At 42.0% G+C, this 16,090-nt stretch overlaps 1 protein-coding gene across 5 annotated transcripts in view; it reads right to left on the bottom strand.

Annotated features, from left to right (window-relative positions):
• KDM2B (lysine demethylase 2B) overlaps nt 1-16,090 on the bottom strand; it is a 174,417-nt gene that overhangs the window by 99,883 nt on the left and 58,444 nt on the right. For 2 of the 5 annotated variants that reach the window (XM_024196191.3, XM_024196190.3), the window contains exons 7-8: nt 11,907-12,000; nt 10,591-10,744 (exon numbers count right to left, since the gene is read on the bottom strand). In XM_024196191.3, the coding sequence (XP_024051959.1) occupies nt 10,591-10,744; nt 11,907-12,000 (248 nt within the window). Of the gene's footprint in view, nt 1-10,590; nt 10,745-11,906; nt 12,001-12,796; nt 12,901-13,195; nt 13,273-15,182; nt 15,286-16,090 lie in introns of those variants that run through there. The other 3 variants (XM_024196193.1, XM_024196192.2, XM_024196194.2) reach the window with 3 other exon arrangements.

Raw genomic sequence — 16,090 nt, 5'->3', positions numbered from 1 at the left:
TGCTCTCCTTTTGGACTTCCTAGCCCTTTTACACCATTAACACTCACAGGAGACCTAAGAGGAAGCAGGGACTATGCTCCCCCACTGGATTCAAGCCAGCACCTGCAAAGGAAGCAGGAAAGAGAAGATGCTTGTGCTCTCCTTTTCTTTGTGCACCCATGCGGGGTCCAGCAGAATCTGACTCCAATGTTGTACAACCACTTTCAGACACACTGTATCCTAAAATACTTCAGGCCTGCTTGAGGAATGCAGTTACAGAGTTGATAATAGCACAGAAAGAGACCGACATTAGGAAGTGTATAAAGGGAGAAGAGATGTTTACAGATGAGATCAGAAATAAGATGGAAAGTTGACAAATTAGCATGACACAGGAAGTCTGGTCCAGAAGGTCAGAAGTTCCAAAGTGAAGACTCCTGCACTAACACTAACCAGATGGGGTGTAGGGGAAAGAGAGACGAGGCCAGTGCTAGGAGAGTGGAAGGGGTGAAGAGGGGAGTACAGAGAGACAAGCTGTAAGTAGGAAACACCTTTTACATTTCCTGATTGTAATACTGGGGGAAACAAGCTCAAGGAACGTACAAGCTCAGCTGCTACATTTGATTCATTCCCACAGCTCAGACATCAGCAAGTTATGAAACAACTAGATAACTGTTTGCAAACAAGAACATGAAGTGGCTTTCTGAGCTTCCCAATTCCAATGTGCAGCATCCACACAAGTGGGTTTTTAAAAAGGAAGAGGGTTTTCCTGAGTAGGTGAACAAAATGGAGCTACAAAGGTAACTGAGGTCATAATCTGAAGGCACTGGCGTTCCTTCATTATCATCATGTATGTAATAATACACTACATTTATCTCTCAGTCCTGCTATGATAGGTCACCAGTACTATCTACTGGATGGAATATCAGATCTGTTTGCATGTATGATCATGTCATCCCCTAGTGGATGCAATGTCAGACATGCTCATGCAGGTTTGAATTTTTTGACTTGTAATGGCTAAATACTGCTATGCAAGCTACAGTAGACATCCCTTTAGTGTGTCTGTAATCAATTTCCCCCCCAGATCCTATAGCGGACATAAGCCCTGATATTACTGCACAAGCATGAATCTTTCATGGGTTATTGCTAGTTGTGAGATATTATCTGCCCCTCAGTAATAAGCTCATAAAAGCAAAGCACACCAAAAAAACTTAGCAAAGTTAATTCCATCTTTGATGCTAAAATAGCATGGGACTAATATTAGAACAAAGGGATTAAGGACTGAAAAAATCAAAAGCAGGGGGAATAGCACATTTTTGGTTGAAAGGCGAAAACAAAAACACCTACTATTACCTGAGACTGAAATTAGATTTCTGTGTGAGAGAGACTGCAGGGCTCCAGGGACTGGTAATGGATGAAAACCTTTTCCCTGTAGGTCATTCATTCCAACCTGACCCCTGTTGGTAGTGGTACTATTTGATAGCTATTTGATGAGATTCAGTATAATTTCTAATGGACAGAAATTGAAAAAGCAGCACCAGGCGTTGGCAGTCACAGAAAAGGGATGAAAATCTGAATGAAAATGGAACCTGATCTACCCTCTAATTCCTCTGGAGACAGTTCCTATAGCTCAGAGTTGAGGCAAATTGTCAGGGTACAGCAGGGAAATCCTACACTGCCACTACTTGTGCCATTCTTTTCTGTAGGCAGAGGACTTCAGACTCCAGGCCTGTAAACCCAGCACCTTTCACCAGCAACAAAGAGAAGAGGTTGGAATTAAAAAGTACAAACAGTTTATTCACCTTCTGTAACCCCAATTATCAAGCAGCAACAACAGAAAAGCCCACTAGGCTGGGTGTTCCTAAAGTTGATCTTTATTATTTCAGTTCTTGGGGATTAATGAACACTTGCTCTTTCCCCCAACACTCCCTCCTTTGTAGAGTCCACAGTCAATACAGTGATGGTATTTTAGTCAGGAAGTTCAGAGCTAACCTTATCTAGTTCACAATTACAGATCACTCTATTGCTCCTACCATACACTCGATTATTTAGCTATTATCACCTTAGGTAAACCTGGAAGGTAAAATTAACAACAAATGCCTTTCTGAAGGGTTTAAAAAAAGATAATGAGATTCTATCTTCTGAAGTTCTATAAAACAGCCATTATTAAACATTCCAAACTTGTTACTAGATTTTGGGGGCTTGCAAATTCCTACTGTATCTTTAATCAACCATCTGAGAATAATAAAGGGCATTTAACTTATAAAGCTAAGGAGTAGACTATAGGCTCCAAGACAGAGCACTGATGCATCTGTTTCCTTTAGCAACTCAACAATTGTTTGCTATATTGTAAAGAAAATATACTGTTCTTTTCCTATAGTTCTGCAGAACTTTGGGTAGAAAACATCTAATAAATACGTCTCAAAAATAAAGGGCAAAAGGGCTGACTGTCTAGTGAGATAATCAACCAATGGGTATTATCAGGAAGGTGGGACATCAGAGAGGAGTGGTTAGGTCATGATAGTGCCCCATAGCCCCGAATACCTGCAATGAGTCTTTCTTATGTTTGACAAGTAAAAAAAATAACTTTGTCCCCAATAACATCACAGATAGTTTAGCAACTGTAAGCCTTACATCATTTAAATTCTGCCTTCAGCAAATTGAACAGTTAACCACTAATATATTGCCCTTTAAGACCATCCAAAAGATCTCAAAGCCCCTTACAAATATTAATTGAATCTCAGAACAACTCTCTCAGCTGGGAAATAAAGGCACAAAAAAGCTACATAACTTGCCTAAGATCTCTAGCAAGTCCATGGACAATCTGGGAACAGAACCCAGGCCCCTAGACCCTCAGTCTCCAAATCTTATCACCAATCATCCTCCATCACAAACAAGAAGCTGCTAAGAATTTAGAACTGAACGCAACACTGATGGTTCTAAAAATAGCTGGGCCAAAACCAGAATCATCTATCTGTAACCCTTTCCTTTGCAACCCTTGCACTTTTGAGGTTTACATATTGCCGCAGAGTGGTTGGCCCTTGTCAGCCGCACCGGTGACACAGCCAACTATCCTCCTCAGATAGGGAAAATGAAGGTAATGTGACCAGTGGATCATGTGACCCAATTAGGTATCTGGGATAGATAAAGAAGAGGCCTGAGGAGAGACCCTAGCCAGGAAGGCCTAAGAGCAGGGATGAGAGGGTTGCAGAGAGTTAGATGGCTCCTGCAGAGGACCCTGAAACAGCAGGGGGGGAAAGATTCCACGTAGGTATGGCTGGGAGTGGTCTACCAAGGCAGGGAAGACTCCAGGCAGACAGGCCTGGGAGTGGCTTGATCAAGGGCAAATATATAAACCTTAACATACATGAACTTTGGTTTGGACTTTGAGGACTTTATTTTGAAACTGTTTGTGATATTAAACCAGCCCAAGTAAGGGTGATATGGGTTACAAGAAAGCTTTTGTGAAATTGAGGAGCCCTGAGCAAAGGGAAACAGAGAGGGATGCTGCAGGGCTACCCCATGCCACGAGGGGGCGCTTTGGAGGTGGTCACCCCATTACAGATATAATGAGACCTAGATCTGAATCACCCCTGGTTTCAGTTTTGCAGTATAAAATCCCAACCAGCAAAGTCTTGGAAAATCAAAATCTGCAGCATGGCTATGCATCCATAGGGCAAGTCAATTAAAAGCATTTTAACAGTCATACTTTTAATGTGCAATTACTTCTGCCCTCAGTATAAACACTATCCATTAAAGTTCTCGCATACAGGCTGGCTTAGCCAACGGGGCCATGATCTAGGGTCTACATTCTAATAATAAAATAGAATCTCACCCACATCAGACATCACTGTTGTCGTACTTAAGGCACCCTGAACCTTTGTGACTCACATCCAAGGCCCCAGCATATATCCTCAGTGCAGGGGGATGGACTACCTGATCTCTTGAGGTCTCCTCTGGCCCTACATTTCTATGATTCTATCTTCACTCCCAATAACAGCCTCATCAGAGGGAGTGTCGTAACTGCTGTGTTTGACTGAAAACAAGAATGCTGCACACACTTTGTTAGATTCTCACTTCTATCAAAAAATTCCAGTGATTATAATAATATTCTATATTCACATAGTGTCTTTCCTTCTAAAAGATCCCAAAGCATATTACAAACTATACATAAAGAAAATCACTTTGCCTGCCAATAGAATGCTGCCAGCTCTGGGGTGAGGTGCGCTTGGTTTTAACAACATACAGCAACACTAAACAAGTTAGGAAAGGACGTGAAGAAGAATGCCATATCCGGTTAAAAGCATATTATCCAGTTTGGATTTTTGACAGGACATCAAAGCTGACAACCCTATTATTGTAAAAGTCCCATGGGATCTTTAATGACAATATGAATATATGGTCAAATTCTTGGATTTTATGTATCACACAGAAAATGGCACCTCCAGTAGCACAATGACCTCCTAATACTATGCTGGGCTATGAATTCAGGAGGAGAGTTTTGTTTAGTGAGTCAGCAACACAATTTCCTGTTCTTTCCTTGGTGGTCTCCCATCCAAGAAATGACGCAGCTCATCACTGCTTTGCTTATAAGAATTGGTAAGATGAGAACCCAAGATGGTGTGGCTACTAAAGAATTCGCTCTCTCTCAAAGCTGTCTCACTAAATTTCCAGATCACACACTGCAACTTGTTCATTTGTTCTATGTATTCAAATTAAAACTACGAACATGGAAAGCTTACCATCTGAAAGAGCATAAGCAATGTGCTTTCTAGATTCTCTTTAGGCTGAGCCCTTGAATTGTACTAATCCTCCCTGCAATTAGAGACAAAACAGCGAGTGTCAAATACAGAGCCAAATCCTGTCTACAGTGCTTAAGGGTGACTTTCACTGAGGTCAGTGAAAACCCTATCCAAAGGGCGAAAAGAATATCTAAGCATTCAGCTTTTGCTATTTCATCCACATTCTGGTAACCAGTGATATAGTGAGCTGTAGCCCACGAAAGTTTATGCTGAAATAAATGTGTTAGTCTCTAAGATGCCACAAGTACTCCTGTTCTTTTTGCGGATACAGACTAACACGGCTGTTACTTTGAAACCAGTGATACCAAGTAATTGTAAGGGTGTTTTCAGTCCACCTCTGTAGAGCCCATAGCCCCAAACACTTCTAGTAGCTTCATCCCCTTTATTTTCACAACTCTGACAGAAATATCATGAGCCAGATTTTCATAAGGGGCTTCCACTCGTACCTGTGCAATTCTGTGCATGCAAACACTAATACATACATATTTGATGCACTACTGTCTGCGCATGCACAAGAAGATACACAAATGGAGGTCACTTTTTGAAAATGTGACCCCAGAAGCATGAAGGCCTTGCAAATTATCTAGGGAGAAGAAGCAAACTAACACAATCCAAGCTTCTATATCATTATTATGACTGCAGGAATATATACGGGAAGGTGTAGTGTTATCACGCCTTCGGCATGGTCAAATCACCTACAATTTAAGTGACATACACAGGAAAGATGGAACAGGCTTGGAGATCCAGAGGAGGAGTTTTTCGTTTTATTTATTATGTTAACATAACTCACTGTTTGTGAGTAACTCCGAGGTAGTGAGTTTTTAGAAGTACGCTGATGGAGGACAGTGAAGGGTGGTGGCTTGGAGAAAAAGAATGGGGATGGCATTCCACGTATTAGGGGTGACTGAGGAAAAAAAAGCATCGAGAGAAGGAGAAAGGGTGAAGAAGATGAATGGGGCACCAAAGCTGGATTTGTAGGTGGAGAGGAGGGGTAGCAGGAGACAAGGTGAGAAACAAGACATTGGATGAAGGTCAATGGGGGTGGGAGGTTCAGGGCACTAAAGGGAAGGACAAAACGTTTAAATTTGAGGTAGTGGTCAAAGGGGAGTCACTGAAGAGATTCAAAGGTGGGGTAACATCGTCTGATTACTACTACTTTTTTTGAGTGGGGGAGAGTATTTCAAATGGATTGGAGGGAAGTGATCCATATATGAGAGAGGCCAGAGAAGAAGAAGTGGCTAAAGTAGTCTCTTGATTCACAGAACTCTCTGATAATGCTGTTCAGCCACTGGCCCAGTGCATCAGTGGCCTAGGGGCAAACTATAATCTTTTGTTCATGACCATCACTGTAATGGACTCCAAACACCCACTGCCCACGGACTGTTCTTGCATGTTGCCTTAGTACACAGACATGCAACAGAGAAGGAATCTAGAGCACAAATACTGCTGGACAAGCTCTTGATCTGATTGTGACAGAGATCATTTTTTTCTATTTCATGGCTATGATGCGGGCTGAGAGGCATCATCATCATCTTAAGGTTTTTCCTCCCCCATATAATCTTTGTAGAGTTTAGAGTAGCAAAAATGTTCAGTGTGGTGAGCAGCCTTGTGATTGCCTCCAAATGGAAATAGAATGAACTCTCTCTCGTTATGAAGAATTTCCCATTACTTTAAAGATAAGATCAATCAGATATGTGGCAGTTTGTGGACTGAATATCAAAGCAAGACCCATGAAACATGCCCTCTTTCCTGGCTAAATTTCATCCAATCTAGCTGATGGAGGTTCAGGGTGTGCTGGCGCCTTAGCCACATGCAAGACAGAACATTGTCCCTTATGGCTATTAAAAGCCAGTGGGGTGACACTAGGACCATTATTAATGGAAATTATGACTGCCTTCTTCCATGAGGGCAAGTTGCCGACCATCCTAAAGCAAGTGGAGGCTAGGCCTCTACAGAAGAAACCATCTCTTGATGGTGGTAGTCACACCAATCTTGAACCTTCCATTTTGGGAGAAGGTTATTGACAAACCAACTCCAGCTTCACCTAGATTTCTCTATTGTCCTGGAACCCTATCAATCTAGCTTTAGACCTGGGACTGCAGAGACTGAACTATTTCTTTGGTTATTATTATCTGTTAAATACTGACAGTGGACTGATTATCTCCATTTTATTAATGGACAGAGGCCAGGTTCCTTACTAATTTTATTAGGTCTTACAGCACTGGGTAAAAAAATAAAGCCCCACAGCAGTGAGTCTCAGAGCCTGGATCAACTGACTTGGGCTTATGGGTCTCTGACTATGGAGCTAAAAACAGCAGTGCAGATTTTCCCGCTTGGGCTGGAGCCCAGGCTCTGAAACCAGTGAGGGGGATGGGTCTCAGACTCCAATGCGAGCAGGAACATCTACGCTGCCGTTTTAGCCCTGTAGCTCAAGCCCAAGTCAGGTGGTTTTTTTGGTAGTGTAGACATATGCTGATACTGTTGATCATGAAGTGTCACCAACTCATCAATCGGAACTGGTAGAGGTGGACTGGGACCATTTTATAATGGCTCCCGTCATTTCTTTGGGGAGGCCCTAGATTGCTGTAAGAGGCACTGTTAATCTTCCTCAAGGACTTTCATGTACAGTGTCCCACAGGGGTCAGTCTTGTTGTCCCCTCCCATTTAGGGCATGCTATAGCTAGAGACTAAAATGAACATTGTGGTTGTGGCAGCACAGGCAGCAGCTTGGGCTAGCCAACCAAGTACAATCCCACACAACCCTTGAGTACATATTCAAGTGACTAGCCCATGCCACCATCTGTGCTGCTGTAGCCAGACTACTTTTTTAGGTGCTAACTTGAGCAGAGCTTCCACGTGTACATCTACCTGCGTTGGGAATTACACCTCCCAGCTGCAGTGCAGACATACATACACATTTAGGGTGAGTCTGCTAAGTAAGACATGTCTTGGCTACAGTGACACCAGTATGTTGATGATACTTAGCCATGATCCTGCAGTCTTTCTGTGCTTTGCTGAGTTAGGGCCCTGGATGAAAGCCACATGGTTTAAACCCAATCCAGAAAAGATTACGGTGATAATGCTGGGCACAGAAAAATACCTTGAAACACTGATGAGGATTCTAACTGCTCCCTCCAGTAAAGGTTACCACCACCCTTGTCCAAGTCATGTACAGTCTCAGGGTTTTATGTGATCCATTGCTGATTATCTGATTATCAGAGGCCAGAAGGGCCTTTTATCATCCAGGAATCTGTTACCTTACATCTCTGATGCACACCTCACAACAGCCTTCCATGCCTTTGTCATCTTCAGGCTGGGATACATAATGTGCTCTTAGAATTATCCTCAAAGAGCACTTGGAAGATTCAGCTAGTGCAAAATGTGTCCTCCTGCTTCTCAAGTGGAGCAGGCCAATACAAACACACAACACAATGCTCTACTAGCTCCTGGCCTGTTTCCAGGTGCAATTCAGGTGTTTGTTATCATCTCTAAAGCCATAAGTGGCCTGGGACAGACTCTCCTCATATGTTCTATCACAGCTGCTGCATTCCACCTGTATACTTTACTTATTGTAAGGCTAAACTCCAGGAGTGGGCAGCATGGCATTCTTAGGGGAGGGCCCTTAGCTGTAGAATTTCCTCCATCCACAATCCATCCAAGATTGGGAATTACTGGGAAACCGTGCAAGATGCATTTGTTTATTCTACATCCCCTTAGTTTGTATTTGTAACCAGAGAGCACTTGTCTCATGAATAAATACAGGCTGGGTGGGTTTCATCTATACCAATTCTGGATTATACATGGTTGTTTAATAGGCACCAGGTATGACAACAGGAACACTATAAATAAATAAATAAATAAATAAATAATTTTATACTTAGTTCTTACAAAGTGCATTACAAACATTAACTAATTAATGCTCAAAAACACTATGAGATTAAACCAAAGCAAAGAGGTTAGGGGATTTGACTAAAGCCACAGGAAACAGTCAGTGTCACTGCCAGGATAAATGCACAAAAGTTCCTGGTCTCCAAGGCTGTGCTCAATCCACTAGACCATGTCTGTGTCTTTTTTGATAGGGCCTTTCAGTATGTAATAGAAACCTAAAAATAGTCTCTTTTCCTCAGCTAATCCATCCCCTCAGCATAAATGAAATAAGGAATTTGCGGATAAACTTTCCAACACAAACATTCTCGCTGTAAAAACTTTGAGGAGTTCATGCTTAATGTTCTGGGGTAATTATTCATAAGTGTTTTGGGACAGCCGTTTATAAACAGTATGGAGCCTGAAATGGTTGAGGCACGAGCATTTCTGCACATTGGCCTTTCTCAGGAAAGCAGCAACTATATTAAATATATATATGTATATTTGGATTGACCCCTCTTCTTCCACCATATTACATTGTCCCTTATTTAGGCTCCCAATAGGAGGACACAATTTGCTTCATTTCATCTGCTGAGTATCACTAAACTAACACGCAAGAAGACTTATTAGTAGGAGGTTGTCCAGGAGAGAGTGAAGATAAGTAGTAAAGGTACTAACAGGATCAATGCAAACAGCATAGGCACATTCAAACATTCAATTCAAAAAGTAATAGCACATTCTGACCCCCTTCAAAGGAAGACCTAATTCCTTTAATGGATTCATTACCCCACACCCACAGTCATTTTGCCTGTCACCTTAGTCTACAATCCTTGCCAAATTGCAACCAAAGCAGCAAAGCCTTCACAGCTGACACAAACACTGCTCCCTCGTTATCAAGAAAGATCCCCTGACTGTCTATTGAAGTCCCTGCACTGGTTCCTGTCTCCATGATTTAAACCTGATCCTCTTTCCAAAGCAACTTCCATTGCCATCAAGTAGGAAGGCTGCCAATATTTACCTTGCGAGATCTGCTACAGGCAGGTAGCATTGTTATGCCACTGTAAACAAACTCTCAGCACCGCTATAGCCAAAGAGAAGAAAGCATGACATACAGTACTCTAATGTGAGGAGCACCACTGGCCTGATTCAGAATTCAGCTGGCATAAGCCAGGGTTAAGGCTTCCTCATCAGCAGAAAAGCACCCACCACCTCTGCTCTGCCAGGGGGCCCTGAGCCAGGCACTGAAGCCCCCCAAATGGGCTGTGTGTTCAAGGAGGAGGTGTGGCCATGCTACTTGGAAGATGTGTAGATTCAGCACATTGACTGGGCTCCTGAAGAGATTAAAGCTGCCCTTCCCAGACACAACCTATGAGGGAGGGCAGTGGTGTAGATACTGCCTGCCCTCCCCCTATGAGAGAATCCCAACTACAATGTGTCTCAAGAAATCAAGCCTCATCTCTGAGTTCTGGCTATACGCAGAGGCTGGTTGAGGATTATTAAACTGCAAGTGAAACCTGCCTGGAAAAAGATCATAGACTGGATGCAGGAGATATTTAAGAGCAGTAACATCTCACAACAAGAAGAAAAATGTATTTTTCCAAACAGGCAGACAAAAATAATTCATTGTGACTTTTTTTTTTTTTTTTTTTTTTTTTACAGATGTTTACAATAAATTCAGTGCTGATGAGAATGCTGGATTGACAGTGCTACACACCAAAGCCCTCTTTTTATCCACAGACCAGGTACAACACACTTCCTCACCAATGTGCTTCATGCATGACCTTATGGGACCTCTCTACAGGATTAAGTCATTCAATCCCTAGCCTTCCTGCTGAGATGGCCAACAAAAGAACCAAAAGGAGGTTTAGATGAGATGTTTTTATATTATGGATAGGAACTGTTATTAAACATAATGATTCTGACAATAGTCACAGTTATTAACAGTTACCTGAAGGAATAAAAAACGTATAGCCTTGTTTCAACTCAATTCTTTGGCATAGTTCCACCCTGTCTCCCAGAAAGATATCACTTTGCTTTCCTGACAGAACCCATTCTTCATAAAGTTCTAGATTCTGCAGAGTAGGCGGAATCAGCCAGAAGATCTAAAAATAAAACAGAAGTTTAACTCTTACAAACAAGCAATGAAAATAAAGAGCTAGCATTTTCAGCGAAGTTAAAGGGTGGCAATGAAGTGAACATACATAAGCAAATGTATTTTCAACATAAAGTATAAATTTTCCATGTGCTGTACACAGAGGTCCCTAGCAGATTATAGCAGCAAGATTACTCATAATTGTCATACTGCTTCTACAAAACATCATCTCTGTAAACTGGAGTCCACTAAGAGCTTAATATACTACACAAGCTTGGAATATAATATTACTTTCATCTCAATTAGATATGTAGATGAACAATATCAGGAGCACAGAGATGTTCTATTTGCTGCACTTACTTTAATACATATAGCACCTATCTCCACTGAAATCTCAGATATGACTAGTTATATCTAAACCAGTATACCTAGAAGAATGTGGATATAGCTATCTATGCTGCATATTCGAGTACTTCTGTTTTTGAATGAGTGTGTGTGCCCGTGCATATTCATGCACATGCTTAAAGGATCCTGAAAACTAAGGCCTTGGCTACACTGGCAATTCACAGCGCTGCACTTGCTGCGCTCAGGGGTGTGAAAAAACACCCCCCCTGAGCACAGCGAGTGCAGCGCTGTAAAGCGCCAGTGTAATCAGCGCCTGCAGCGCCGCACGCTCCCTCGCAGCTCTGCAAGCTACTCCTCTCGGAGAGGTGGAGTACTTGCAGCGCTGCGAGAGAGGTCTCGCAGCGCTGGCGGCGCGACTACACTCGCGCTTCACAGCGCTGCAAATCCGCGAGTGTAGCCAAGGCCTAAGAAGAGGCTCAGAGATTCTGGCAACCTAAGGAGATGTGATATGGACACATGGACGCAGCTGTGGTATATGGCCAGTTACATGCTACACGACACTTCCAGTACACAGAAGCATAAAATAAGCTTTTTCATATCAAACTTTTCTGATATTTTGGTGCCCTGGAATATTCAATGTATTTGTTTCACAGACTGAAGGGTTGTCTCCCCTGTTCAGCAAAACTCCAAGTTCATCAGCCAGACCAAAAGATTTACAGTTTGATCACTTACAAGCAAAAGTAAAACAAACAAACAAACAAAAGAGCAGAGCAGGCCTCACAAGAAATCCCCCAAAATAAAGATGTTACACTGTCAAGTCTACTTACCTTCCCTCCTCGGAAAACGTGATACCACACTGAAGTGCCACCAAAATCAATGTGAAAATCAGTGAAGCATCCTTTCACGCTCATCAAACAGTACCTGAAAAGCACATTTGGGTGGGGGGAATACAAACATCAAGAGTTACAATGAGCAGTCTGAAAACAACACTGTTTATTTATTAGTTTGCAGTGTAGCTACATATGTAGAGATCTCAAACCAATGAAGCTGTTATATCTCTACAGACCCCTCATTTAGTCATCTTAATAGGACAAAAACCGGACTATAATTGGACTTCTGTTGGGAAAAACATGCCTATAATTCTGTATGTTATTCAGTTGTCTGGAGAGAAAACTATCAGTTATAAAAGGCTTGGGAAATGTTAAACTTAAGTTGGTCAAAAATAATCACCACACCATTCTCTACTCCAGGTGTGATCTCCTCCATTACTAAAAGCCATAACCTTCACCAAAAGTTGTGTGTTGACTGATTCAAAGAACAAAGTTTTGAAAAATCTCATCTGGATATAAATCCCATTGGACATCAATTACCTAACTACTACCACTGCAACTTTTGCAGGGGACAGAGTGAAGCTTCATTTGACAAATAAACTGTTTTCATTCCCATTTCCAAGCATATCTGTGCGGAATAATTGAAGGCATCAGTTTACAGTATTCCAAAGTACCAGATCACTGTATTTTGTGCCCTCTAGATATATTTTTTCAGAGCAGTTTAATGTCAACATTGCTGCAAAGGTATACAACGGCTCTCAGCTCACTGCATGAATCTCTAGCCTTCAGCCACCATCTGTAACTAATGGCCGAATTACAGCCGCCCTTCTCACAACAGGCACCTTTTGCAAATGCAGAAAACACACACCACCACTTAACCCACTAACCTCTTTTCCTTGTTCCAGTCGCCCTTTCATGGCTTTTTTTTTTTTTTTTTAGTTGTGGAAACAATATCAGAAAGTGGTCAAAAAAGGTTTCATTTAACTGTGTCTTTTTCTCATCACATTCAGGTAGAGAATCTCAGCGGTATGCAGACGGCGTGCAAAAGTCCCTCTAGATGATAGGCTAGAAAGGACCTTACCATGTGTCTGCAGAAGGCTAGCAAATCAGAGAGACGTTGGATACATAAGAGCCTGCTGCCTAGCAACCCCATCCAGTGCTGGAGTTGACAGAATGATACGCAATGCTGTCATGAAGACAGTCAGTTTGTGTGCTTCAAAAAAGTCCTGTGCCTTCGTCTCACAATTAAAACCTCTCCTTGTACAATAATAATGCTTTCCTCTTACCCACTCTGGAATTTCAGCAGCATTTTGAAGCAGGGATAGAGATTTTTCCACCCTTGGAGTATTTCAGATACTTCAAAAAATCACAGCTAGCCAAGAAGCTGTCTAGACTCCAAATATGCTCCATTTCAAAATATGAGTCCTTCATTCCCAAATACATTTTTTTTAAATCTTTCCTTTTATTCTCCTCTCCCAGGATGCTGCTGACTACACGTCAGATGGAAATTAAAAACAAAGAAGAAGCTTATAAAGGAAGTTTCCTTTCTTTATACCAGCCTGCAGAAAGTCAGATGTAGAATAATTGCTAATAAAACAAAAATAACCTGTGAATATATCAATTCAAAGGAGGTCTTGACAAACATTGGAAGAACAAAATTTTTAAATCAAAAACAAATTATTATAGACTCCGTTATTTTCAGTCTCCACAAAATCAATTACAAACATACCAAATTAAAACAAATTGTCCAAGGCAATACTGCCCACCTAGGATTGCCAGTTGATAGTCAGATTCTTTGGATTGTTGCAAATGGCCTTCTCTATACTTCTTGGGCTTTTATTTGTTTTGGGTTTTTTTAATAACCTGCAACCTGCAACTTGAGGCTGTCTGTCTCTTTGTATTGAAGGTGGAAAAAAATATATAAATTAAATTTCCAGTTAAACCACAAAATGCTCAAAATGAGCTTTGCAACTGAGAACACACTGATGCAGAGATAGCTGGAAACATTCGACTTTTTTTTCTTTTAATAGCATGTTGTCTTGAAACTCCTCTAAACAGAATAATTTCCATTCCCAAGAAAGGTTGATTCAGTGAAAGATCCACAAGCGGTGGTTAATAAAACCTACAAAGCATTTGGAAAGATCAGTTTTTCTTTCCATCCACAACTGAAACCAATCACAAACGAGTTATTCCATCCTTAAATTTCTGTTGTTAATCTAACAGGGATGCTTCTGTCCAACACCAAACAGTTAATGAAAGCGTTAGGAGTCTGAAAAGCGATCTGCCGCCATACAGCAATCTCCCTTGTTGCCAGACTCTGGCACAATGCCTTTGCATTGACCTCTACAGCTTCCTCTTCCAATGTACACTGCAGTCACATGGTCTCCTCAGCACAGCTCCATGCTACAGCTAATCTTACACAGACACCACTCTAACCTCAGCTGGCAGCTTCTCAACACTAACGGCTGCTAATTTGGTTAGAGAGAGCTCAAGTTTTTAGGTTTTTCCACAACAAAATGTCCGCGATGAAAGGAAACTAGAAACAACATCTACTCTGCTTCTTTCAGTTACAGCTCTAGTCTCTGCCTTAAGCATTCTGGGCCAGAGCAGGTAATGTGCATGTAGGAACGCACTTTCAAGTAGGACATAGAGAGATAGAATCTTGTCAGAGTTACACACACCCAATACAAGCACAAACAATTAATCAAGCTTTGTTTCTTCACAAGTACTGTAATTTCCAGTCCCTGCAGACTCAACTTTATCTCACTACACACCCCTGGTTGGGTTTTTAAAATATGCAGCTGCTTATAATCTAGTTTTTTTAAAAGCCTCCCTTCCTTGCTAGAGTTTATTTTGTGCTCTCTCTGGTATCCTGAAACTGTTCAACAGTTAGTTGATGCACTATTATATTTTTCTTTCTGAAAAGATCTGGGGAAATGTAGTACCCATTGAGACAACATACAGAGACCCACAAACTCACAAGCAAACAGAACAACAAATACAGAAACAGCACTAATGGAGAAAAACCCTTACGCAAACACAGGGACAACATGTAGACAGATTCAAAGCAAACACAGATACCATGTGCAGACACACAAATCCACATTCACAGCTTCAAGCCCACCAGCGACACGAGATACTCACATGCAGAGAAACAAAGGCAGAAACAAACACTGAGTTACAAACACACTTGAGAACAGAGAGATGCAGGCACATGCATAGAAACTCAGGGAGGCAGACACACAAGCAAACACACACACACAAGTTCATTACCCTGAGCTCAGTTCCTTCCTTTTCTCTCGTTATAAGTACAGCACAGCACACGGCTCTATTCCCTCTGGCATTACAAGGACTCCCCTGCCACTAAGCTCAGCCCATAAACCACTCCCAAACCCCAGCAGATGCTTCTGTTTTTGTTCGGGCCAATGAGAAAAGTATAGCTCACTCTTCCTTCCTCCCAGGAGCAAACCCCGGCTGGTTGAAATCCCTAAGCCTGAAACCGAATACCACAAAACCATGAGCCAACTACAAGTGCCAAACCAAAGAGCAGAAGCAGGCCATAGCTTTCTGTTTATTTGTTGGATTTTTTTTTTTTTAACAAGCAGTGGCTGGTGCTCTGTGTTCTGTGAGGCACAAAGCATTCGTGGGGGGGGGGGGATAAGAGAGGCAGTTGGTTTATTTGTTAACAGTAATGTCTTTCCTAAACGAGGTAGCTCACACACACAGCACATTAATAATTACACTGATACTTCCAAGGGAGCTGACTCTTGCTGCCAAAGCTCATGGTGGATCCTAAACGCACGGCTCCTGACATCTCCCCTTCTTACTGTAGCCTTTACTTAGTGCATCTGAAAATGTGACATGGTAGAAAACAACAGGAAACAATAGGTACCTTTAGGAGAATTGTCAATAACTGCCTGACCCACTGAGTGACTAACTCCCTGTAACTGAAAGCCACAAATTACACCACAAGACAAAAGAAACCATTGTCACCCAGGAGACATGGAGCCAGCACTCCCAGCCCCTTTTGCTTTCCTGTACTCCACCCCCACCCTCAACACCAGTGCACTAAAAGGCCCCACATGGCAGTGGCTATCCCTGTGCCCCAAGAGAGCAGCTACACAGCTCCCTCAAGGGTCTCCCTTCTAAGCACTGCTTCAAATCCTGCAAAGCTGAATTCT

Source organism: Terrapene carolina, unplaced genomic scaffold, assembly GCF_002925995.2.
Source record: "Terrapene carolina triunguis isolate 2854851 unplaced genomic scaffold, T_m_triunguis-2.0 Scaffold234, whole genome shotgun sequence".
Lineage (NCBI taxonomy): Eukaryota > Metazoa > Chordata > Testudines > Emydidae > Terrapene > Terrapene triunguis.
This window is presented reverse-complemented; position numbering and strand designations above follow the sequence as displayed.